The 27,730-nt window shown below is 42.1% G+C and overlaps 1 protein-coding gene across 2 annotated transcripts; it reads left to right on the plus strand.

Annotated features, from left to right (window-relative positions):
• Positions 1-8,641: 8,641 nt before the first annotated feature.
• On the plus strand, positions 8,642-23,588 carry LOC306969257 (cytosolic phospholipase A2 gamma-like). 2 transcript variants are annotated; one of them, XM_079564859.1, is made up of 13 exons: positions 8,642-8,803; positions 9,341-9,451; positions 10,770-10,912; positions 12,068-12,254; positions 12,315-12,420; positions 14,501-14,641; positions 15,806-15,868; positions 15,946-16,086; positions 19,618-19,764; positions 19,837-19,920; positions 21,345-21,499; positions 21,572-21,746; positions 23,242-23,588. In XM_079564859.1, exons 1-13 carry the CDS (start codon positions 8,705-8,707, stop codon positions 23,427-23,429), a joined length of 1,740 nt encoding a protein of 579 aa, XP_079420985.1. In that variant the 5' UTR covers positions 8,642-8,704; the 3' UTR covers positions 23,430-23,588. The 2 variants fall into 2 exon arrangements, with proteins under 2 accessions (XP_079420985.1, XP_079420986.1); XM_079564860.1 differs by having other exon boundaries at positions 9,344-9,451.
• Positions 23,589-27,730: the final 4,142 nt, after the last annotated feature.

The raw sequence follows: 27,730 nt of genomic DNA on the forward strand, positions 1-27,730 counted from the left end.
TGATTTGCTGCTTTTTCATCCCTTTCTTGTTGCTGGTTTTGCTGTGATTTTGTCGCCTGTTTCGTTGCTTTTTGTAACAGTTTTGTTGCTTTTCACCTGTTTTTTCTTTTGACACTTTTTTCGCTGCGTTTTCATCCTCACTTTACGTCTCGTTTTACGTCTCACTTTTTTTCCAAGAAGCTTTGAGATTTGGTTGAAGTCGAACTGTTAAGGTGGGGATTAAGAGGTTAGACACAGCGTCCTAAAGGCAACACTTTATGCCAAAATGTTTGCCTGTTAGCCACTATCATCGACTGTGTATCTGAAGTTATCTCCTCCACTATCTCCCACCCCGGGATGACAAAAGAAGCTTTCCAAATGTGCGCAGACCCAGTGACCCATGTGACTGAACGCTGTTTAATTTGACAAACGTCTGGGCGGGACAATGCGCCGCTGCACGTCTCTCAGTTTTAGCGTTAGCACATAATGGGCCGGTCGGGGGGGCCTGGCGGGGTCAGGTTTAGGCTGCTTCTTTTTTTTTTTCAGCTCGCTTCTTCCACACAGGCAGATGGCGCTTTCAGACCCTGACCCTTGACTTTTGACCCCCAGGCCGGTCACACGCAGCGCTCAGACAGACAGACAGACGGACAACGGAGGCACTGTCCGGCCCCCGCAGAGGACACCGGGTTCACGACGCGTACGTGGGCCAGCGCCGGGCCAGGAGAGGAGAAATAAAAGTGTGTTTAATAATAACAAAAATGAAATGCAACTTAACCCCCCACCTGAACTGAGCACATTTGTTCTTTACCCAAATCTAGAAGTTTCTTGAAAAAAGCACCAAAAATCAACAAAAACGAGACAGGGCCGTATGATTTAGTCTGGCCCATGACCTGCAGAGCATACATCCCACAGCAAGTAGTAAAAAAAAGTAAGTCTCTAGCCCATTCCTGTGTGGAGTTTTGAATTTTTAAAGAATAACCAGAATGCTCATTCTCGCCACTAGGGGGCATTAAATAAAAGAAAAAAGGAAAGAGTTCCACACGTGTCCAGCAGAGGGCACTGACATAAGAAGAGCTCAGGATATGAACAACACATTATATAGTGTGGCTTCAATAACAGCTTTCCACCACCGAGTGTGGAGTGATTGAATAATGACTATGTAGTACAGGAGTGTCCAAAGTGCGGCCCGCGGGCCAAATGTGGCCCTCAGACCAATTTTTGGTGGCCCTTGGGCTGCTTGCTGAATCGGTTCCCATCATCAGAGATAGTCCTTTTTATTTAATATGTAATAATTCTACACAATTCTAACCTAACAACTAACATTTTATTGTGAGACAGAGCTGGCATTAAAGGGGCTGGAAGTAAGTTCGCCATTTTATACTCACTACTGCCACCTCAGGCCATATGTGTAACTGCACCTTCTATATTAAGCTCGTGCATGACGGCAATTCGGGCCGAAGTGACACATTTTTGAGTGACCGTACAGGATTTTAGAGGCAGTTGTGGTGAACAGATCTGGGCTCATTCTACACATTAGGACATGGCTGGAACATGTAGGGGGAGGAAAATACTTAATTTTAACATTTTTAAACTCCTTATAGTCCCTTTAAGGTTTTAAGCATAAATAAAGGCATGAGGCACAATTTAAACCTCTGCTACTCAAAGGGTTTCGTGGAACTAACCACCGACCCATGAAGTAGTACTTTGAGGAGCTTGTGACACAGGCTTGTAAAGTGCAATACAAGTGTAAGCCGTTGTTTTTACTGAAGCTACAGTCAAGTTGGGGCTTTGACCAAATCACAGATTATTATTATTAATTTAATGGAAAAATGTCCATTATACGCGACCCGCCTTGGGAACTGAATTTGGGGCCGCGACCCAAAATGAGTTTGACACCCCTGGACTAGACGGAGCTTAAAATGTCCTAGTGTGTAGAATGAGCTCCGCCCTGTTCACCACAACTGCCTCTAAAATCCTGCACTGTCGCTCGAAAAGCTGTTACTTCTGGTCCGAAGTGCCGTCATGCAGTTACAATTAAGACCTGAGGTGGCAGTAGTGAGTATAAAAAATACAACTTTCATCTAGTCCCTTTAAAAAAGCAATCAAATCGAAAGAAGAAAGAGTAAAATAAGGGCTCAAAAAATAGTTTAAAAAAGGAGTTTTAAAAAAAAGTTTTAAAAAAGGGTAAAAAAAAAATGGTCAAAGAAGGGTCCATAAAAAGTGACGACAATGCAGCAATAACGAGAGGAAAAAGGCGTTACCCTGACCTGTAGGCTGTGAACTCCAGTTAAGAAGCTTTTAGATTTGGGTAAAGCCGAACTGCAGAAAATGTGCTTGGTTAAGGCAGGGGTTAAGAGGTTAAAAAGCCTTTATTTTGCTGGGCTGACGAGTGTTCAAATCTTGAAAACATAATGCTGGAACTTCCACGCTCCAAACAGGCCTTTGTCAAAAAAGGACGTCTATTGCTGTTGAAAATGACCGCGGTCTGGCCCAGGATTTGACCACTTACCTGCCATCCACCACCTGTAAGTCTTAGCTTTCAAATGAGACATTATACTGGCCTATAGACTGTAAAAAAAACAAAAAAACAAGCAAACAAAAAGCAACAAAATAACGACAAATACCCCAACAAAAACAGCACAAACAAGCGACTAAAAAGTTACAAAAACGCAACAAAAACGCAACAAAAAGGCGTCAAAATGTGTTAAAAATGCGACAATAAAGTGACAGAAACACGGCAACAACGCAGTTTTAGATCATTTGTGTTGGTCTTAGCTTTCAAATCAGGCGTTACACTGGTTTATATGTAGGGCTGAAACAACAAATCAATTAATCGACAACTAATCAATTATTGAAATAGTTGACAACTAGTTTAGTAATCGATGGACAGTTTTCGAGTCAACACAGACTCAAAAAGAGCAAAAATGACATGACAATTGTGTATTTTTGATGAAACCCAATTTGTTTTTAAAGTCCGGGTCTGTACTGTTTTATACATTTCATGAATACCTGTCTTTGTCTCATCCAATCAGAAAGCAGAAAAGCACAAAGAGTCTCCTACAAACGTTCACTTTAAAGAGTAACTAAACACCAAATCCACTTTTTTTTGCTGATAAACGGTGTAAATGGTTGTTGAATAGAGTTAGCTACATGTCCCAGTCAATATGTTGACATTTGGTGCAAACTCGTTCAAAATCTCACTTTAGTGTCTAAAACCGCATGGTTCGCGCCCCTACTGGTTTCACGCAGCAACTACATTTGATATTTTGCGGTTGGAGGAGAGTGTGTCCACGGCGTCCACAAAACGTCATCAGTTCTGCCCGTGGTTCTGCCTCTGTACCTCTGTGGCCCCGCCCACACCTCCGTCACTTAGCAACCAGGACACGCGTCACGCAGTCAAACCAGTAGATGGCGCCCCTGCGATGCTCACACTTCGGCTGAGGTGGTGTAGAGGAATAAATCTCTTAGAAAAGCTCCTGTGCGATGCTCTCTCTCTGTTCGCAGTCACTGACAGCGAGCGAGTATCTACCAGCGGCCATCTTTTTTTTTTTTTTCGTAGGATAGTTGCTACTAGTGATGCGCGGGTTGCGGGTTCCACCGTCGTCTTTACAGCAGGTTTTTGGCATATTTTCCACAGTATGTGCGACTATGTGTGACTTCGCGTTAGGCCGACCTCTGCTCTCTTCCTCTCTCTTCCTCACTGTCAACAGAGCAGACCCCGCCCACACACTCACCCCCCTCGTCTCCCCCAAAGCCTCCGAGACCACCCCTTTCTCAGCACTTTTTGACTTCTGTTTGTGGGTGGGGAAAGGCTCTGCCACGCCCGTTTAGTTGCACTTTAAGTTTACTCCATCAACACGTCCTCAAGCGGCGCCACTTAAAGTGACTACACGTACTATACGGAAAATTACGTATTTGCATGTTCCAACAATGTCCTAATGTGAAGAATGAGCCACTCAGAAAGATGTTACTTCAGGTCAGAAGTGCCGTCATGCACGAGCTTAAAGGAACAGGCCACCGTTTTTCCAAACTGAGATATGTTCTTACCTTAGCTTTGACGAGTTCTTTAGGACCTGTCTGATCTTCCCCCGTGCCTTCAGTCACGTAAACACAGCGCAGACGGCGTTAGCATTTAGCCTCTCCCTCTCTCCTCTATAGCTCCAAAACAGGTCAAGATAGAAGCTACCAAGCTCTTCCACGTTTTCCCTATTTAAATATGGTTACGTGAAGTGTTCCACTACAAAGTATAATTACACAAAATTAAACAATGTGGATTTTCTAAGCGGATAAAAGGGGGAACTATATTGTAAGGCGTAATGATACCAGGAGTAGTTCGAAATCCGCGCAGTAATCTTCACTTTACTGTGCGGATGCCAAACTACTCCTGGTATTATTACGCCTTACAATATAGTACTATACTATACTGTATTTTGATATTTGGATTAATTTCAACAAAAATATACTGTTCTCAATCATAAATACAACAACGTCAATATTTTCTGAACTGAAATAGGAATCATGGGAATTAGAAATAAAGATATTATCAAGGATGAGGACTGAGGACAAACACTGCAGGAGGGGCTGAAAATAACAAATAGTCCGGTCCAGTTTTTTTTTTTTTTTAAACTCCCTTTGTCACATCCAAGTTTGAAAGAACTTCAGACTAACGCTGGGGGGGGGTCAGGTGGGGTCTTACTAGCTAACTGTTGTAGCATTTAGCATTAGCTGGTTTGTTTACATAGGAGTTTATGCAGCTGGAACGCTCGGAGGTCCTAAATTGTCATTTTCAAGCGGGAAAAAATCCCCCCGTATTATGAGAATCGAGTGGAAGTAAAAAGTACTGTTTGTAATAAGTACGATTTCTTCCAGTTACTCAAGTACATGTACTTGTAAATGTAAGTACTAGCTGCCTCTGCTCAAATCGAGGGCAAATGTACTTACTGTTTTAAAGACAATCACCTGGCGAGGGGGACGCATTAGTTTGTCCATCTTCTGCCTCTCCACAGGGGCGATGTACGGATTAGGAAAATGTTTGGTCCCACTTACATGTTTATTTTTGGAGTTTGCATCTCCTGAATTCAAAGGCCCTACTTCAGATTTTATTTCAGTGGAATAAATGTTGATTTGTCCATCAGTATTTGATGAAAGCAGACATATGTGGAGAAAACACCTCCGCACAGTGCATTTAAAGCAGTACTAAGTAACTCTTCCCCCTAGAGGCCATAAGCGCAACTGCAGGTGTCGTAGCAAGTTACGATTTTTTAATTTATTAATGGTCTTGGAGAGTAAATACTACGCTGACAGGAAAGGCGAAGGGAGAGAGGGTTACTGTGCAACCAATTACACAATGGAAATAATTGTTTTCACTCAAACTTGGCTGTAAATACTGTTTAAAGTGACGTTAGCCCACAGTAAGCTTTGCCCGTTAGCATGTTAGCCTCTTCTTCGTGATTCCATTAGTGCGTATTGCTTTCTCCGCACCGGTGGCAGTCAAGTTGCAAACATGGTTTTCTGGCCAGAGACACCAGGGGGAGATGAAAGACCCTCCAATCATCCCATAAACACTTGTATGACCCCCACAGGGACTACGGAGAGGATTTATTAAGGTAAATAAGTTACTTAGTTCTGCTTTAATTGGAAAGGTTTCTTTAATCCAGAGCGGTGTTTTTTAAAGGAACAGGCCCCCAAACTGAGATATGTTCTTACCTGAGCTTAGACGAGTTGATCCGTACCTGTCTTGTCTTTGTGCCCGTGGAAGGGCGTGGTAGCTTCTAACTTCACCCCGGTGTGGAGCTATTGATATGCTTGGAGAGGCCAAAATCTAACGACATCTTTGGTTGTTTTGCGTGACTGAGGGCACGCACACACAAAAAAAAGAAACGTTTTTTAATGTTTTGCAACTGAAATGATTACAAATGCTCACTACATTTTACAGAAGGGGGCCCGAGTTGTTGGTCTGGCGATTTGGGGGGGTCTACAGTCTATGGGGGGGGTCACGTCACAGAAAGTTTGGGAACCTCTGCTTTACAATGATTTTGCTTTTCTGTATTTTCATGCCAGACGTTATTTCATTTTTATGTCTAATATTTCATTATGAATTGGGATGAACTGGGCGAATTCTAAAAGAGTTCATATCGAGGGGCTGTAGTTGAAACAGAGCAGACACAAGCATGGGAAAACAGCGCCCTCTGCTGTCATACATGTGCCATCACACCGTCCATGATCTTATATTTTCTTATCTTTGGTCCTTACATGCAGCAGCAGTATTAACCTAAGTAGTCTGCACATGCAAAACAAAAACAATAATGAAATCAAAAGGGGGTGGTTATTTAACCTCTTAACCCCCACTTTAACCGAGTGCATTTTCTCCAGTTCGGCTTTACCCAAATCTAAAATCAAAAGAGTGACGAAAACGAGGACAAAAACGCAACAAACGAAAAAAAACTTTAAAAATGCAACAAAAAGCGACTAAAATGTTACTGGGATTTTTCTCACTTGAAAACGACAATTTACGACCTCAGAGCGTTCCAGCTGAATAAACTCGCATGTAAACAAAACAGCTAATGCTACAACACTAGCTAATAAGAAGCTAACGTTAAATGAATGTTTCTAAGCACTAGGTATAATTCAAAACATGTGACATGACGTTGTTTTGAACCTTCACATCACTTCACTTCACTCTCATGTAAAGCGCTTTGTGACTATATGTCTGTGAAAGGCGCTATATAAATAAAGATCTTCTTCTTCTTCTTCACTTAAGCAGTGATTTTGTCTAAATGTTATCATTAGCTGCGCTTCTCCACTGGGGGGCGCCATAGATACAGACGGCAACGTGTCATACAAGGGGGCGTGGCCTCATCGAAGGGGGAAGGAAGCATGTTTCAGGAAACACAATTTTTCATTTTCTCTTTTTAGCCGTTTTAATATAAACTTATTTATCACACAAATAAAGTCAAGTCTAAATCGGATCCATATGGATGTTTTTTCACAGCAGATTTTTCAGTAGAAGCAACAAAACGGCAGTCAGTGATAGCGTTAGCAGGTAGCATGGTGATGCTTCATGTTAGCATTGTCCGTTACTTATGTAATTATGGGCTGTTGAACCACTTTGCTCGTCTCCATGTCTTTGTACCTTTATTAAGTAGAAAACTATATCCATAATTCAGCATCTATTAAAGTAGTTTTGGAGTACTTAAAGGGACTATACAGAGTTTGAAAATGTTCAAAACCAGTGTGAGATTAACTCATCAGATCAGGCACTTTGCGTTCTTACATGCAGTGGCCGGCTCTAGCAGAGTCTCACTTGCGATCCTCTGTGCTACATTTGAGAAAAATAAAGTAAGGCAAAGACTAAATGAGTCATGAGAATGGGATCGGGGAGAAAGGAGATCTCTGCAGGCGCAGCCTGACTACGAGGAATGAACCTGCCGTTTACACAAATGTATTATTATTTGAGAAAGGTCTGCTTCATATTTTTGGTTTAATGGCTACATAAAGTTACGCTGGGCTTGTAGAGTGAAAACAATGTGACCACGCGCGGAGCGGCGAAACGTCGCAATGTTGGCCTTTTCCTCTCATGTGTATGAGCGCATTACAAACATAGTACAGGAGACCTGTCTAAAGTTATAACTGCAGTCATGTCTGGAGTCTGACACAGGCAGCAGAGCATTTATTCAGTCGCTTGTATTGTAATAACGCACAACATTGCAAAGGCTATGTTGAGAAAATTGATGTCTGTATTGCACAACTATTCGTAGATAGAAGTATTTCCCCCCCCCCACATGTTCCAGCCATGTCCTAATGTGTAGAATGAGCTCAGACCTGTTCACCACAACTGCCTCTAAAATCCTGCACTGTCACTCAGAAAGGTGTTTTTTCAGGTCTGAAGTGCCGTCATGAAGAGCTTAATATAGAAGCTGCAGTTACGTATTATACCTGAGGTGGCAGCAGTGAGTATAAAAAGACCAACTTGCATCTTGTCTCTTTAAAGAAAGTTTATTTTTTCTCCTCTTTGTTTTCTCCCCAACGGCTTCAAACATTACCATATATGGGCGATTCCAGAGATGCCGTCTGTATCTATTGCTGTCTTCATTTTGTATCTCAACTCGGATTCCTCTGGTCATATCCGAGTTATCCAGTTGTAATCACCACTTGGAGCAGTGTTCCACGACATTGTTCGTAGTCGTAGGCCGGAAACACCAGGAACGCAGGCATAAAGACCTTCGCTTCCCGGCTGAAAGGAGCAAAGGTGAAAGCCGTGTGACAAAAAACCCCACAAAGCTGACTCCACACAGAGACGCTTATACATGTTTGCACATGCTACGTGTTTTGCCCACGAGCAAACACTTGGAAAAGTGTTCCTTTTGAATCCAGTATATCAAATATCAGGCCATTATCAGTGTCCATAAAAGCCTTTCACATGTTTGCCCATCAGTAGCAACTTCAGAAATATATATATGAACAAAAACACAGTGTGTGGAATACTGCAACACCCACTGTACCATGTGTGAGGTGAGCAAGGCCACATTGTTCCACTTCACACTTTTCTTTGTCTATTGTTGTTCTTCTGACTTCAGTCCAGACATGTGGTCCCCATCAGCGTTACCCCCAAGAGGCCCAGGTATAAGACCCCCGCTTATGCAAGACTGGAGCGTGTGCTCCGCTGGTCGTGCTGCAGGGAACACGCTCAGTGAACGGGGAAGAAGTCTCACGGTTAGACCACGACATGAAAACCGGATCTACAGGTTTGCCGGTGCTTCTGGTGCTCATTGCAGCCCTGGCTTGTGCAATGAGCAGCAGCATGGAGGACAGCAGCAGTCAGCAAGTAAGTTTACCATTTTCATCTTTTAAGCATTGTTTTTTTTTGCATAATAAAGATAATGTGACTTCGTGGTAATAGGATAGAAGTCTGCCATCAGAGAGAGTGCAATAGTTACTGCACATTAAGGTCATGTGAGGGAAGTCAGTTTAGGCTGTTACTCTCCCATAGATACACTTCCTGTTGATATCGCAGAACATTATTGAAACAATGCCAACCAAATATTGCAGCGTGTGACATTTTGTTCTTTTCAATACAATTTCAGTAAGTTGTGATATTCAGGCATTGCAATTCAATATTATGCAGAAAGACTTTACCCAGACAACAAGAACAAGTTGAGTTTACAAAAGTTTTAAACCAAATGTTGCTCTGACATTTGCTGAAATACTTCAGAATGATGGATTATTTGGGCAGTTTGTCAGAGGAGCACTGTGGCCTCATTGATGTGGATGTTGTGAGTTATTCATTTATTGCGTTATCTCAGTTATTAGTTTTTGGTTGATCATGACCCGTCAGTATCATGAATGAACACTGTGTTTCCAGAAGCCGGTGCGCCGCTCAGCCTCTCTGTGTGCGGGGGAGCGGGAGTACCTCCTCCAGAGGAAACATGTCGCCGCTCAGGCCTTCAACGCCCTGGGAATCAGCTGCACCGCGGTCAGTCACAGGCTTTTAATATCAGATCTGAAGTAAATAACGATGGTACTGAGTAAGTGCTGCATGTTCTGTGTGAAACCCGTGGCCGTCGCCTGCTGCCGTCAGAAGGTGCTGCTCCTCTGTGCTTACAAAGTTCAGCTGCACCCACTCAATGACTAGTCATCAACTTCATCAAACATTTATCTTCATTCACTAAAAACAGCACACCACTATGCCAACAGAGCCGGGTCCAACAAACAATTTAAACATGTAAAGACGTGTGTAAAAGGAAAGTCAACCGAAAGATTTCTTAAATAAGAAATGTGAAAATAAGAAAAATGTGGCATCCACATATGTTTCAAATGCCTGAACATTACTAAACATGACCTTTAAGTTGATACGGCTTAAAGGATTAAAGATATTGTCTAAGGAGAAAAAATACTTCTTCTGAGTGCAGATAATAGTGATGTGACGTTCATGACCGACCGGCTCTTTTGAACGGCTCCTTAAGGTGAGCAGTTTGAACTGGATCTCAATTGTGAAAAGAGCCAGATCTTTTTTTCGGTCATTTATACACATACAGCGCCTCTCGAAAGTACTAATACACCTTGAACTTTTGCACAAGTTCTAAATCGATATTGATGGGTTCTTCGTTGTACCTATGGGTTGTTGTGTATGTGTGTGTGTATATATACATATATATTTTGTTTGCGATCCCACGTGACACGCTCCACACTGTATAGGTAACTGTGCTCCTCCAGTTCCTTGTCTGTTTGGTTCGTGCTCAATGTACATTTCTCTACAATCTAAAATTATTTGTTGTGTGTAAATAGTATTGCATTGTTTTTTTTACATTGGAACTTTTGTAAATATATTCATGGTCTTTTCTCTGTCCATGTTGCAATTTGTAAAAATGTGTAAAAATGTCTTATTTCTATGGTATACAATGATGCGACCCCCCCTGTTTTAAATGGGGCTCACACACCCGTGATGCCACTAACCCTGATATGAAGACTCAGTCGAGCTGAAACGCCTCGGTCACGCTTTTTAATAAATCACCTTTTTTGCAAATTCAGAGTGCCTCAGCTCATCCTCTTTTCATAAAGATTTTATTTTGATTTTTTTACTGGACGTTCACACGCAAAACTTTCAGTAAAAAATTATAAATAAAATCTTTATGTTTCTAAAGTATAAGTTGCAGCCTCTTGTTCTAGTGGTGGCGCAGGATGTTATTCACAAACAGGTTTTTCAAAGCGTAAATATCAGTTCTTCGTGATTTCCGATTATTTCAATCAAAAAAGTGCCTTTTATAGAATGCTCTCATGTTGCCCCCCTGCAGGAGGAGGTGCCCCACATCGCCATGCTTGGGTCCGGTGGAGGGCAGAGGGCTGCGGTGTCCCTGGTGGGCTCCCTCTCACAGATGTCCCAGGACGGTCTCCTGGACACTGTCCTGTACCTGAACGGAGTGTCCGGATCCACGTGGTAACTCACCCTCAAACACACATCCAACCTTAGTGCTTTAGGGATGCAACTTTACACCTGGAAAAATAAGGAATACGTTGTCCAATAGGGACAGGGACAGGGATGCCCTTTGTCCCCCACTCTGTTTCATGGAGGAATATCTGGAAGGACTATGTCTCTCTGGCCTGGCAACTCTCCAAGGAGTTTGATGTTGATAAGATGAATGTGGCAGGTTTGTGAGTCACCTCCAAATGGGCAGGGCAAGTTCATTTGTAGAGCACAATTCACACACAGGGCAATTCAAAAAGTGTTTCCCGACTACAAGAAGCAGATCAAATCAATCCATGAAACATCAACATTAAATAGTTGTCAAATGCACAGGTAAAAATAACTGTTGAACATCGTCAGAGTCATTGTTGAGGCTTGTCTCTCTTCCCGTGTTTAGTCCTGACTCTGGGAACCACATGTCAGAGATGGACTTCAGTGCTAAACCATGAAAAGACCTGCACACAAGCAGAGATTGTAAAATTCTATTCTCTGAGCGACAGGAAGCCAGTGCAGAGACCGGAGCACTGGACTAATATGGTCGTATTTCCTGGTTCTGGATGTTCTGCAGCCGTTACAGTATCTAACCTGCTGGAGACAAATGCATGGATAAGTCTCTCTAAGTCTGGTTTTTCAGATGGTAAAAAGCTGCTGATGTTGTTGCTTTGATGTGGCTGTTTAAGCTCAGGTCTGAGTCCATGATCACTCCTAGATTTCTAACCGGATTTTTTGGTTTTAGAGCGAGAGACTCAAGGTGACTGAAAACACTTTGTCTTTGTGTTTACTAATGATCAGGTTCAACATTTGGACCTTTTCTGTTTGGACATTTGTCCCTCACATGGAGTTGTTTTGGCCCCTGTCCTCCTACGGAAATGAAGACATTCTAGAATATCACAAACGCAAAGCTCACCTCCACGACCTTCTCCAATTCACTTCCCTAACGCACTTCCTCTCAGCCGCCTGTGTAACTGAGGTGTATTATGTATGTTCCCCTCAAACCCCTATAACATGGATTCATTCAACTCTTCCATGGATTGTGATAGTGTTATATATGATATATAGTAATGCCATTTGAATTATTTGGACTTGGTTGGACCTTGCCCAGCTGACGGCGGGATGTGTGGGTCACAGGTCCATGGCGCCTCTGTACAGCGACCCTCAGTGGAGCAGCCGCCTGGACACGCACATGGCCTCCCTGCTCAGCAATCAGGTGGATCAAAACGTGGTTCTGTCCTGGCTCAACCAAACCACCCAGAGGGAGGACTTCTCTTTGACCGACGTGTGGGGAGCCCTGACCGCCGCGGGCATCATGAAGCAGGTACGAGGAACATCTCACTGCAGTGTCGTGTGTGATGACTGATCATGTTTGCTGCTCCAGTGGGACTCCAGGAGGTTCTCAGAGGAGGCAAACAGAAACGCAACCAATCCTTATCCTGTGTATGGAGCCCTCGAGAAGCACTGCTTTAACAATGGACCTGTACAAGGTATGGACTGTGTGTGTGTCATAAACTATGAATAAATAAAACCGGAGAGAGAGCTCAAATGGTGCAACAAATGAATGCACACATTATACTCCGTGATCTCGCTCATTTCTCATTATAGTACAAACTGTACACAAATAATACTATAATGAGAATGGAAATGACAATTGTGAATGAGCAAGATCCCGGAGGATAATGTATCGTGACGGTGTGTCAGTAACAGTGGTTGATAACCTTTTGAACGAAATATATAATGATCGCCTTTTGTTACTTGCTTTTACAAGACATCGTACATGAGACGAGCTGTTGTAAGAAGCCGCATTGAAATGAAGTTCTCTTTTGCCAATGAGACTAATCTCAATATGATGTTGCAAAATGTATGATTGATAAAGTCATTTGCTATAGGACAAATGTAATTTTCTATACGATGATTTATTTCATGAAAGGATGCAAGCACATGAACACTGTGCGTATTTGTAAATGCTTACGGTTCAATATGTAGATTATCTTTGTTCCCTCGTAATTAGCATTACTCCCTTTTGGGAATGTAAACGTCGTATATCTTATTCAAGGTAAATGCCATCATGAGGGCATATAATCCATTTTTGCTGCTGTTCTGTTTCTTTTGTACCTCGTCCTTTATTATTGAGTTGGGGGCGGGTGCTCATATGTTTCTTGCTTCAGCCCACTCCTTTTGAGCAGAATGCTCAAATAAACAATTAAACTAAACCAATATAAACAGAGTGAAAAATTATTCAATTACAGTTTATTCTTTAAAACTACTTATTTAAACAATAAATGGGCCCTTCTTAGGCGATTTAAAACCAAATATATGAACATTAGGCTAAAAGTAGGCCACGTCAAAGTCACTGTGGTGGAAGTCTTCCCTGGACAGGACTGTAACCGCCCTCCACCGTGTCTACCGTGGGATGCGCCTCAGCTGGTCCCGCTGCGTCTTGCTGCACCGATGGTTCACGCTGGATCTGCTGCGTCCCACGTGCATTTTATATCGACTCCCTGATTGGTCAGAGTCGTACTAACACCAGAATGACGCCTTTTGTAAACTTGTCAACTTAAACTAAACTTGTCAATCAGGGAACGAATTGTCTTTCCCATCCTGGGAATAATAAATTCATGTCTCGTGATGCCTCCTCACGTACCGGTCGTCGCGGATCCATCCATCCATCCATCCATCCATCCATCCATCCATCCATCCATCCATCCATCCATCCATCCATCCATCCATTTTCTTCCGCTTTATCCGGGGTCGGGTTGCGGTGGCAGCAGTCTCAGCAAAGATGCCCAAACTTCCCGACCCACACACACCTCCTCCAGCTGTTCTGGGGGGACCCCGAGGCGACACCAGGCCAGCTCGGAGACATAGTCCCACCAGCGTGTCCTGGGTCTTCCACGAGGCCTTGTCCCACTAGGACATGCCTGGAACACCTTCTACGGGAGGCGACCAGGAGGCATCCGGAACAGATGCCCGAGCCACCTCAGCTGGCTCCTTTCGACGTGAAGGAGCAGCGACTCTACTCCGAGCTCCTCCCGGGTAACTGAGCTCCTCACCCGATCTTGAAGGGTGCGCCCAGCCACCCTGCGAAGGAAACTCATTTCGGCCGCTTGTATTTGCGATCTTGTTACGTAACCGTCTCATCCTCTTCTGCGTTGTCACACAGCCGGGTGCAACTGGCCGGACAGGTCCTCACTTGGTTTTCGGTGCAGTCCTACGCACCACCGCGGCCCACCCTGTATCACCCTGTGTCAAATCACTTCTGCCTTATCCAGGTGCTTTTCATGGCAATCAACACATGGGCGGGGCTGCCAGGGCAACTCGTGCACATGACATATATGTAGGTGCTCTTCAATGTAGGGATCTCAGGATCAGACTGTAAAGATATATTCCACACCTTTGTGCCGGTTGAAAATGTATTTATTGTAATATAATCTGTAATATTATACAGGTAATGGTGGATTCCATGTCCAACATATCCTTACATTGTATATAAATTACTACCAACGGTACAATATTGTACTATTGTTTTAAATCTCATTGACTGTCATGTTCCTGTGTCATTCCCAGGGCAGTGGTTTGAGCTGAGCCCACATGAAGTGGGCTTTCCTGAGCTGGACCTGTACGTGGACACCCCTCTCCTGGGCAGCAGCTTCAGAGGGGGAGCTCTCGTGAAGCAGAAGCCAGAGCTGGACATGATACAACTGCAGGGTGTGTGTTCTATACAGCAAAACAACTGGTACTGCTTCACAGAGATTAGATTTCAAAGCTGAACTAAACAGTACAGGGTGAACCTGTTCCTTCAGTGCAGCAGCAGTCGATTACTTCCACATCCAGTGGCAAGATAAAAGAAACATAGAAGTGAAGAACTTCAGGCACTGCATTTGCTGCATCCCTAATGTCTAGCTCCTTCTCTACCCTCTTACTCAGCTTAGTGTTATTCTTGAGAGCCGAATGTAACAAGTGAATTTCTCCATTGCAAGATCAATAAAGGATTAGCTTATCTTATCTTTGAATACATAGAGTAAGTCAGGCGCATATATATTACACTAGTTACACCATTCGAGAGAGAATCCATGATGCAGGTCTGTCTCCTCCCACAGAGCATGCTCAAAAAAGGACAAAAAGATGGGAAACTCCGCCCCCATGAGGCGGGCTGAGTAACAACACGCCTCCACTGTGACCCAGGGCCTGTCACTCTAAGCCCTTTAAAAATAAATATAACAAAACACCAAAGAGAAGTGCTTTCTGCACCCATTCAGGCAGTTAGCCAGATTAAAGGTGCGTTTTGCAACTTTTTTTGTAACCCAGTGGCTATATACCAACTTCCCTTTCCATCCCAATGACACTTCAGGATAGAAAAAAATTCACGCGCAACCATGGCGATGGTTCAATCAGCAGTGAAAACCTATTCTAAAAACAATTGATCCTGGGGCTACTGGGAAGGCAAGTAAAGGCGGTAAGCGGAGCAGCCACTGTGTCTTAAATAAAAAGTCTAATAATGCACCTTTAACCCATCCAAAATTCATGGTGAAGGGCTTATAACACTATACAGCAACACTTCTCCAATCAAAAAAATTATCAGATTAACCACTGAACATGTCTGACTTGGCGTCTCCGACCTCTACATTATAGTATGAGTGCACCGAGAAGATTCCAGTGTTTGTTGCGTTAATTCATTTTAACTGTTTTGAATGCTGGGATGTGGTGTTTTACAATAAGCGTTGTGAAACTACATGTCACCAGCACAAGTGTACGTGTGAGGGACTTGTTGACTTAGCATAGCATGTTTCGGTTAGCATGTTTCTTCTACAATGGTTGCAGAAGACTGATTTTTCTTCCACAATGCACACTCACACCCTTTTCCTACTGCAGGCATCCTGGGCTGTGCTTTGGCCAATGAAAACATGGAAGACTACATTCCCGCCTGGCTCAACGGTACGCCGCTCGCTAACACGCTAACAATGCTATCACGGTAGAAATGCTAACATGCTGAAGGGATGCGTGTCTTCCAGTGCCGGCCTACCTGAGCGGAGGAGCTGAAGAGTACCTGCTCAGTTACAACAGCATCAGCACGTTTCTAAACATGACTAAAGGTCATGTGACCAACGACATAGCTATCAAGCACCTCCAGGAGCTCCAGGAAACCCTCCACGGTAAATAAATGAATAATATTTATTTATTTGTATTCATTTGTTGGTATTTGGTTGGGACAGTGCGTGTTAATGAACACACATGGGTCTCATACTTATAAACATGCCACACCGGATTGATACAGACGGCATCGCGTCATAGAAAGGGGGCGTGGCTTTGCCAAGGGGGAAAATAGAATCTTTTGGGAAACACAATTCTCCACTCTCTTTAGCCATTTTCTGGTGGAATATAAACTTATTTATCACTCAAACAGACGAGTGTAAATAAAGCCCCTATGGATATTTTATCCATAGGGGCATAGCTAGCGCTAGCTAGCCGTTAGCATTAACATGAAGCATCATGTTAGCATTCTCCGTTATTAATGGGCTGTTGAACCACTTTGCTCCTCTTCATGTCTTTGTATCTTTATTTAGTAGAAAACTATATTCATAATTCAGCGTCTGTTAAAGGGGGGGTATTATGCAAAATCGACTTTTTCAAGCTTTACATCATGTTATTAAGTCATTCCCTCATTAAAAACACGCCTGAAGTGTTGCCTTGGCACATTCACGTATTTTCGAGTAATCTTAAAAACTCTGATGGCGGCCATTTTAGGGATAAAACGCCTGATTCCTTCAGGGAACGCCCTCGACCTCCAGGATACGCCTCCGACCTTTCGTCACCAGCCGAGTAACCAACCACTGCTCCTCAGCAGAACCCCCTCCCCGCAGTGTCTAGCCCTAAGATGTAAACAGAGTCATCATGGAGGTTTAGCTTCATGTGTTGTGAACCGGAGCCACAGCAGACTTTTACAAAGACACACATCAGTGTTTCTGTTACCGAAACACCCAGGATTAAAACCAGTGACAAGAACACTTATTTCAGTGTAAGGCCCTAATGTCTTAGGGCCTTGATGATGCACAGAGCCTCCGGAGAAAGCTAATGCTAAGGTCAACCTCGAGTCATCACGTGGAAACGAGAAATATGCACAAATAAAGTCAATAAAACCACCACACACATAAAGAACCGTTTAACAATGATCACACACGGAGCCTGGCTTGTTGATTTGGAAGTTTATTGCTCACAATTCATCTACAATGGGTCATAGACGAGTGGCTTTCTCCCGGAGCTAACAAGCTAGCCGCGACAAGCTAACGGGAAAATTCACTGAATACAAGCAGCATATTATGCACTAAAAACGCCACTAAAACAGGCAACTGCTTGAAGCAGCCATTATGATGATCACACACGGAGCCGGGCTTGTTGATTTCGTAGTTTATTGCTCACATTTCATCTACAGTGAGTCGTAGCCGAGTGGTTTTCTCCCGGAGCTAAGGCACTATTAGTCGCGACAAGCTAACAACCTTCACCTTCACAACATTCATTGAAAACAGGCAGCATATTATGCACAAATAACGTCAATAAAGCAGCAACTACTTGAAGCCTTTACGATGATCACACAATGCGCCTGGCTTTACACATTTGTGGTTTATTGCAGACTTTTCATCAACAATGAGCTGTAGTCGATTATAACAAGCTAACGGGGTAACCTCGAAAAAACATTGTCCACCTGCACAGATAATGTCCGTCTTTTGAATCGTATGGGCTCCTGCAGATCCTGGTGTCGTCCATGGGGGTATAGTTAGAGATCCATAGGGCATGGCAGTTACAAAGAGAGAGCCTCCAAACAGCAGTTATTTTTCAGGCAAGAGCCCCTTCCAAGCGTCCGGTGTGGAAGGTTCGTCTTCAAATCACATCCTGTGTGGCCATTGTTCACAAAGTGATAAACAGTAGGTCCTTTCCAACAATAAAAAATAAAATGCACCGATCGTAGTTTCAATACTGTGGAGAAAGTGTTGTGATGCCACATACAGCTTGTGGAGGGGGCGTGTCGGAAAGGGTCAGAGGTTCTTAAAGAGACAGAGGCCTATTTCAAGCCATTTGCTACCGCCATTTTGAAAGAGCAATTTTATACAAGGCGGTTATTCTAATTTACTGCATTGACAGACCAACAGAAGGTTTCGTCATCATTGTAGTGTGCTATAGACTGGTGCTATGTGGCTGAAAAAAGCATAATACCCCCTCTTTAAATTAGTTTTTTAATAATTAGAGAAAGTTGAAAAGAAAAGTAGAAAATTGTTTTCAAACATGACCAAATAGGTGATTCCAAAGATGCCGTCTCTATTGTAGCCCTGGGCTAAATTCCATCTGTCGTCCCCCACTCGTACTCTCTGCTTTTTCATTTGTATAACACGGTCTGCAGCTCTATGTGAAGAAAGAAAATGTTTTAAAATGAAAAGCAAGAAACAGTTCTTAGTTGCTTGATTAAGAACTGTCTGGTTCTGTTTGAGCTAAACGGAGCTAAAGGAACGGTCCTACAGTGACAAGGGATGCAACATTAGTAATGCACACAAGGTTGATTTAATCCCAGTTCTCTGAAACAGAAGTGAGAAGGTCACACAAACACATGGATTACTATTTATCCGGCCATTTTAAGACAAACCGACAGCAGAAGAGAACAAACTTACATTTGTCTATAAGCGCAATCTTTTTGGTCACAGATTAGTCCATTAGTTCATGAACTTCAATGTGCCATTACTCTAATACAAATACAAGTCAGCACTGCGGATAAACAAATATGATTGATCACTATAATCATAACACCACAGGAAATGTCTGTGAAGTTTAGATCAGGCCTAGAACCTGACCCAGGCCTACTTGCGTTCTGTCTGAAACCGACCCAGGCCCCACCCATTACTTGGAGGTAAGTAATGGATGGGTGAGCCTGTGCATGTTTTTATATTTAATCTCAACAGACTGAGCTCAGCCTGGAGCGTAGTGTGTTGACATGCTTGTCCTACTTGTAGTTTTCTCTGGACTGGTGCCAACAGCGCTTGTGCTCCCTCATCTCTCCCTCATTAACGCTCCAGGTTCCATTTTACTTTTACTTAGTTTTTATCCTTTTTGTTCACACTTTGTTCTGAGAAAGCCAACGTTCTGATGGTAACCCCTTTGGTGTCATGAAGGGCACGATGGGAAAACCTAGACGAGTTCGAGAAAATAATTTAAAGCTTACTTTGAATTAGAGATGCCTTTTTACTTCCTATGTTGATACCTGGGGTTTGAGTATCTACCGATATCTGATACCAACCGATACCACGAGACTTTCTTTAAAGTGGCTTCCTTTACATATCAATTATTACATATTCATAAACTGTAAGGTAACAATAAACAAGGATCAGCAGACTTTCATCCTTGGCTACATTGCACTGGCTACATTATTATAAACAAGTCACAAAATAAAGTGATCTATATGATAATTCAGTTAGTCTTTAACAGCATTTCATAAACTAAATTACAAACATGGAATCCTTCAACAGTGAAAAGCATGATTTGATCATTTTAGGCTTAATTCTGTCCAAATCTTGATTAGTTAACGGTAGCATTAGCATACTGCCGTTAGCTGCACCCTTTACGCTGCGATCCAAAGTATATTTACGTCAAAGGAGTTTGTTACTCTACTCAGGCTACACTCTCGCTTGTTTTATCCCCAGACAAAGTGAGCCAGGATAAATCTATGGCGCTGGAGTCTCAGAGTCCAGAGCAGAGAGCGCAACAGTTCCAGCAGTGGACCTATGAGCTCCGGACAGTGGTGGTGGACTGGATCCAGACTTTGCCGGACGGCCCCGAAAAGGCACAGGGTCAGTGGACTTCTCTCGTTAAAATGTACAGTCCTGATAAATCGCGCTGAGATTTTTGTTTCTATTTGACAGTTTCTGTGGTGGTTCAGAAGCTCCTGCCTCTCATCATAAAGTGGGAATGGGGAACGGTCAAGAACTTCCTCTACAAGTACGAAGGTAAAGGCGATTAGAGTCTTATCAAGGCCTGAGCACCTGCACATGGCCCCACATCTAGTACAAGACAAAGGGTTGCAAGAAAAAAGGGCTTGTACCCGATTTTTAAAATATTTTTTGTGTGAGAAGTGAATTTGAATGCTTAGTTTCCAACTCACGCAACCCAATTCTTCACATGTCTGAAAATGTATCCACAATGTATTACAGAGAAGCTGAGTTTACAGCATAAAACACCAATTGCTTTGAATGGTTGGTCATGGCAATACAACACAGGAAAAAAAAATGTATGTGTAAAATATATATATATATATTTTTTTAAATTCAATGATAACTGCTGAGAAAGTGCATTCATGTTTTTTGTAGACTATTTTGTCTAAAAAAAAAAAAACAATCATGAATTTAATTATCGGATTAGCTTCATTAATAGTTTGAGTACATCATAAATAACAGAGGAGACCTCACACATCCTTGAGGAACACCATGTTTTCAAAATGAAATTAATTATGATGTTTTCTATGATTGTGTAGAGCAGGGGTGTCCAAACATTTTTCATGGGGGGCCACATATTGGAGCGTACACGGGGTAAAGGGCCATGGGTCGGTGGTTAGTTCCACGAAACCCTTCGAGTAGCAGAGGTTTAAATTGTGCCTCATGCCTTTATTTATGCTTAAAACCTTAATGCCAGCTCTGTATTACAATAAAATGCTAGTTGTTAGGTTAGAATTGTGTAGAATTATTACATATTAAATAAAAAGGACCATCTCTGATAATGTGAACTGATTCAGCAAGAAGCCTGAGGGCCACCAAAAATTGGTCTGAGGGCCACATTTGGCCCGCGGGCCGCACTCTCTACACCCCTGGTGTAGAGAGTAGCAATAATTATATTTTTCTTTTAACTTACGTAGAAGTAAAAGCTAGTCATCCAAATAATGACTAAAAGTGCAAAAGCATTTAGTCAAAATACTTCTTAAGTAGAAAATAAAAGTCAGATTAATTTTTTAGTAGTGATTCAATCTAACGAAAAAAAAAAATAATCTTTGATATTTCTTAAGAATTTTCCATGAAATTGCATAAAACAAATTCCTTTTTGATGTGATGAAGCTTATGTAATACATAGATTTACTCACAATGGAAAGACTAACCAAAGGTGAAAAAAAATAGTTTCTAGTCATTAAATTGTCTGAAAATGTGAGGATCATTATTGGACTAGAGCTTAGTCCAATATAGAACATTAACAAATTGTGTACATCATGAATAACAGAGAGGAACAAACACATCCATGAGGAACACCCATTTTTGAGTATGTCAACCTAAACTGATGTGATAAACAGTGCAACTCCACCACAAAGTAACTTTCAAATGTACTTGAATGATTGCTGTAATTCTCCACTCGACTCGTGTGTTTTATACTTCTGTTTGCTGGGCAGAGGAGCCTATCCCCCAGTGTCTGTCCTCCATGGAGCACCTCCACCTGATGGACGCTGGGCTGCTGGTCAACGTGGGCTACCCTTCTTTCCTGGGACAGAGGCGGGACATCGATCTGCTCATCGCCCCGGAGTACAGCGCGGGAGACATGTTTGAGGTCGTTTTACTGAGAATTGAGTGAGTCCCCTTCAGGTCCATGTGTCTGACAGATTTACATGTCTCCTCACAGACTTTGACGTTGGCGCGGGACTATGCGGCGAAGGTGCAGAAGCCCTTCCCTGCGCTGGATGACCGGGTCCTGCAGGAGGAGAAGGACTGGCCCAGACACTGTTATGTGTTTGAGGGAAATGACACGGCTCCGACAATAGTTTTCATGCCACTGTTCAACAGAAACAATTGCAAAGGTACAGGACTTTTTCAGCTTTCTACAACATAACAAGCTTAATAAGTTTGGTTTAGCATGGCACTATTCAAAGTAGACAGTACAAATACGTTTATTTAACTTGTATGAATGAAGGCATTGACAGAGCATCTGCACATCGCCACCTACTGTTCTGGGGTGTTAATTTCAAGGCTTTTCAAATATCAAAACACATGGCCATATTTACTTTTTACTTTGGAACATTTACATCAATGTTGTGGAGTAAACAGTGGTATAATTATCGTTCAAATGTCCATCCATCCATCCATCCATCCATTCATTTTCTTCCGCTTTATCCGGGGCCGGGTCGCGGGGGCAGCAGTCTCAGCAGAGATGCCCAGACTTCCCGATCCACACACACCTCCTCCAGCTGTTCTGGGGGGGCCCCGAGGCCACACCAGGCCAGCTCAGAGACATAGTCCCACCAACGTGCCCTGGGTCTTCCACAAGGCCTCTTCCCACTAGGACATACCTGGAACACCTCCCACGGGAGGCGACCTGGAGGCATCCGGAACAGATGCCCGAGCCACCTCAGCTGCTCCTTTCGACGTGAAGGAGTGAGTGCCTCACCCGATCTCGAAGGGTGCGCCCAGCATTCGCGATCTTGTCCTTTCGGTCATTACCCAAATCTCATGACCATGGGTGAGAGTGGGAACGTAGATCGATCGGTAAATCGAGAGCTTTACCCCGGCTCAGCTCCCTCTTCACCACGACAGACCGATACAGCGACCGCATCACTGCTGACGCCGCACCGATCCGTCTGTCCATCTCACGCTCCTCCACTTGAGGCAAGGACTCCCCACCGACCCGAAGAGGGAAAGCCACCTTTTTTCTGGTGGAGATGTTTTTCCGTTCAAATGTTGTGGGTAAAAGTAACGAGTTCTCATCCAAAACACTAGTCACGTAAAACACAGATCCTCAAAAACTTTAAGTACAGTACTTTAGTGAATTTACTAAACTGCCCTCAGGACATAGCAACATATCACATTATATTCCGCGCTGTGGCTTTAAATTAAAGTTGACTCAGTTGTTACAGGTGACAATTCAAACCAGCCAGATTGTACTCGCTTCTAATCCCACCAACATCAAAATGGAGATACTGCAGGCAAAACTCTTGATTTCATCCAGAAGCAGATGGTAATGGTCTAATCTTCTCAATATGACGTTTTATTACTTCACAGAAAGGACTTTCCTCCAGGGATTTGCATGTTGCATGGTACCCTGTAACATCAAGCCGGCTTCTCTCAAAATCTATTCTCCTCCCTCTTCGAAAAACAAACATCTCCACTTTCTTCAAACTTTAACACCCCCAAAACAAAATGAAGTTTGAAAGATTTTGCAGATTGACTGAAGATTGAAGATATCTGAAATTGTTTTGTAAAACTGTCATGACTTTCATTCACTTCTGCAGGTCCCAAGATTGATTTTCCTCCAGCGTTGCATCCAGCTCCTCCTCAAATCTCTCTTTTCTGTCTCAGACGCGGCGGAGTGGGCGCAGAGGATGGACCAGTTCGCCACATTCCAGAAGAGCTTCAGCCCCGACATGATCCAACACCTGCTGGACACCGCCAAAGAGAACATGAGGAACTGCAAGGACATCGTGGTCAGAGAGATCAACAAGGCTCTGCAGCGCAGGAGGGACAAAATATCACAGAGAAAAGTGTAGGATGTCGTGGTGAGAGATCTTGCTCGTCAGTGGAGGACAGGCCTGAACCATCTTGTCATTGTCAGTGAAGGTACTGTCACAAACTAGGAATGTTTCACTGCAACATGAAACATAAACTAGTAACACAATGAATAGTTCGTCTATAAGGGCATGCAAAAAATAAACAACTAAAACAAGGGAAAAAAGACAGCAAAATAGTTAAATATACATTCTAGTCAAGTAACTTTTATTGGCCCCTTCGACGCTGCTGGTTCAATTTGGTTTCAGGTTTCTGGTTGGTTTTCTGGATGGGATGTACACATACCCATGGACACAGATCCATCAGCAATGAAAACCTACCAGAATCAAAAAACAACAACAACGATTGATTAACCACTCAACCTCCACCTGAACTGAGCACATTTTCTCCAGTTTGGCTTTATCCAAATCTAAAATAAATAAATAATAATAATCAAAATAGCGACGAAAATGAGGATGAAAACGCAACAGAACAAAACAAACAAAACAAAAAATGATGACACAGAAAGTGACCAAAATATGATGGAAACACATACTTGTAATTGGAAAAAAAGCTATGGGAAAAAGCAACAAAAACACAACAAAAACCTGTAAAAAGAGCTGAAAACACGACAAACATTTGGTGACAACGTGACAAAAAAGTTACGACCACTTTTGTAGATCTTTCAGAGCTTTCAAGTGAGGCATTACACTGTTGCTCTCCAGCCGAGATCGGGGTGAAGCTGAACTGAAGAAAATTCCCCTGGTTAATTTGTGGGGTAAGAGGTTAACCATGAACTTGTTTTCCCCAGTAAAAGTTGCATAATACATCTTTAAATAAAACTGAGTGCCTGGAGAGTTACTGCACAAAGCCTTTTCCTGGAGAACATTCGTGGACTTTACAAACCTCTCCAAGAGAAAGCCCTGAACTGGAACGGCCTTAAGTCTGCGTGACGTCATTGCAAACACATGTATGTACAATGGACAACATGCCATGACAAACAGCATGAATGGTGGATTTACAAATGTACAAAAAACAGCAGATGTGAACGAGAATAACCACATAGTGCAAATATTATAGTTAAATAGTTATTGAACGTTTCTGTTTTCACATGTCATTCTCACTACTGCCTTCAGAGGGCGCCTCTCACTTTCTTACTGTTTGTTAAATAGACAGTATTTCAAATGATAAAACGTGAACATTATTTAGCGTTGAACAAAGAGTGACTGTTATTAGACATATCACTGTATCAGCCTTTGTGTTCAAAAGTACTTTGAATAGTCTGAACAAAATAAAACCTTTAAATTGGTCATCAGTTGTGGTTGAGGTCATTTTGTGGGATGACATGCAATTGTAACATGCAACTTAAAGAGACTAGATGCAAGTTGGTCATTTTACTCACTACTGCCACCTCAGGTCATTCGTGTAACTGCAGCGTCTATATTAAGCTCGTGCATGACGGCACTTCAGACCCGAAGTAACACCTTTTTGAGTGACAGTGCAGGATTTTAGAGGCAGTTGTGGTGAACACAACTGTGGGCGGAGGAAAATACATAATTTTAACATTTTAAAACTCCATATATGCCCTTTAATATGTGCTCAAGATTTCAGTTACGATGCAAGGTAATGAACAGTTTCTCCATAGATCTAAATGGGAGCCATGTACTTTGTCACATGGCTGCAACGACATTTAAAGTCGCACCTACATGAATACATTTTCCAGTCTTGTACTTGACATCTTGAAGGTTTTTCTCCCAGCAGGATTTTTCCATATTTAATTCCTTGTCTAATTTATTGAGCTTTTAATTTTTCTTTTTTTTCTTTAACAAGTTCATTCAAAAACATGATACAGATTCAGCTAATTAGCCATTTGCAGTATAAAACCATGGGAAAAAGTGCACTGTCAACACATAAAAGGACATTGATACCCAATATTTTCTCTAATAAAGTATTTTTTTAAAATCCCATATGCCAACAAAATAAACACATAGATTTGAGCCTTTCCATTCATCAGATTTTGTTGACCAATTTTATATTTGAAAGGCGTTAAATCCATACACATGAAAGAAAACTGCCAATAGGTTTCAGTAATCCACAGTATCTCGTTTTATGTGTAAAACTCCACAAAATAAAATGCGACAAATGTCAATTTTTCAGCAACAACTGGAAAAGTCTACGATATTTAATTCACAAGTCCATTTCAACAACCGCAACGTGTGTATGCACCTACACCCAAAGACCACTAGAGGGCGCCCCAACCCCACGGCTCACAGGAGGTTAATGTGGGTCACTTCTCACCAGCATTTGATGGTCTGACTCTGGAATTTTACTAATCTTTTCAATGATCAAATGGCTCCATTTTATAACTCATGTCTTTTCAGAAAGCATAGAAAAAGGCACTCTTCTCCCAAGAGTAATCACATTAATTCCCGAAACCCCCAAAAGATACACTCCTTTTTAATAACTGGCGTCCTATCTGCCTCCTGAATAATGACTATAGGATACTCAGTGTTTGCTCAGAGGCTGAAATGACTTTTAGATACAAGAGAAACGCAATCAGGATTTATGCAAAATTGACAAACAAAATCTCAAATAACCTTTGTCTCATTATGGATATCTTGGATTACTCGCACTATTTATCAGATGATAATTATGTCTCTTTCTGGACTTTTACAAAGCGTTCGATTAGGCAAAGCTAATTTATTCATACAGCACATTCATGCACAAGGCAAACTCAATGTGCCTCACAGCAACACCGAAAACACAATTAAACAAATCAATCGATACAACTCATAATAATGTATAAAAATACAAATATGTATGTATTAAAATCATGTATTAAAATTAGTTCAAATACAATCTATTGCCATAGGCAGCAGTAAATAAGCATGCTTTCTGCCTGGACTTAAACATAGACACTTCTGCTTCATGAAGCTTCACCATGTTTAATCCTGACTCTTGGAACCAACAAAAGGCCCCTCCCTGAGGATCTCAAGTCTCAAGTGGTTCATACAGCTGTAGCAACAGCTACAATGGTATGCAAAAGTTTCGGCATGAATATATCATATTGGAGACAAACACAGTGAAATAAATAGGGATGGTCCGATATCATTTTTTTCTGCCGATATCGATATCCGATATTTGTCTTGCTGCTGTGGCCGATATCCGATATTTGCAGATATTAAAATGTATGGAAAGTGTATTTTTTAATATTCATACTAATAATAAAAATAATAATAAAAAATCTTTGTTTTTTTATTAAAAGTGAACCTTTGCATTAAACTGTACAAAGCAATATTTAACAAAGCTCAGTAACTGTAAAATAATTGGATTATATAAATATTTATACATAGACATATACATAGTATCTATCTCAGCAGCATATCTGACTGCAAACTCTTGAACCATCAACATACTCAAAATATCAGTATGAACTTAACTTAAGCATTACACATTCGACTGTAAACTGTCAAATTACACGTCAAGCTTTTGTTTTCAGTTTCAACACTTGTACACTTGAAAAATAATAATAAAAAAAAATGTCCAAAGTTAAACAAAGTGCTTCCTTCTGTTCTGATTAAAAAAAGTTAAACTAGTTTATGATCAAGTCCATGTTCTTTTTAACAAAGAGAAGCATTTCTGCTTTGTCGAAGTGGATCCTATTTCTTTTTTCGTCAACAATAAGTGAGGCAGCAGAAAACCGACGTTCACTGTCAACGCTGGTGCATGGAGCCAAAGGAACTTGTGTGCAACTTGAGAAAGTGCAGGGAGGCGAGAAGAATTGTTTCTCCAATAGACAAGTGGATCTTCTGATATAGGAAGGGTTGGCTCAGTCAGATATTTCTGTACCTACACAATATATCTATATGCTTGTAAAACCTTGATATTGATAATTTTTTATACAATTTCATAACTACATTTGAAATTACATTCAGCATTTTGAGTACAAGAGTTACCTGCACAATTAATGGGTTTGTTTGAACTGTATGCTGGTCTGAGCTCTGCCTTTCCTCCAAAATCTCATCAAACATGTCCATCAGTGAATGCCCACTTCCATCACTCGTCCTGCCCCTCTTCTTTCCTTGCTTCTCCTCTTCCTCAGGTGTCTTTTCCTGATCCTGTTGTAGTGCAGTAATGGCAGTTGCTCTCAGTGCAGTGTCAAAGTAGCATTCTTTGTACCTTGGGTCCAACATTGTTGACAGGTAGTAAAGCGGCTCAGAGAAGGTGTGTGTGAAGCGCTTATTCACCGCTTCTAATAACGTAGCCTTAGCAGTGCCTACTCCAGCATCCATGTCAGCAGCCT

Source organism: Gobius niger (genome assembly GCF_951799975.1).
Source record: "Gobius niger genome assembly, chromosome: 10".
NCBI lineage: Eukaryota > Metazoa > Chordata > Actinopteri > Gobiiformes > Gobiidae > Gobius > Gobius niger.

Bases quoted from the DNA above. Each gene is read 5' to 3' on its own strand.
- LOC306969257 (XM_079564859.1), top strand. From the start codon at position 8,705: ATGAAAACCGGATCTACAGGTTTGCCGGTGCTTCTGGTGCTCATTGCA. The intron at 12,255-12,314 runs GTACGAGGAACA...TTGCTGCTCCAG, and splicing joins CCGCGGGCATCATGAAGCAG to TGGGACTCCAGGAGGTTCTC. The intron at 15,869-15,945 runs GTACGCCGCTCG...CGTGTCTTCCAG, and splicing joins CATTCCCGCCTGGCTCAACG to TGCCGGCCTACCTGAGCGGA.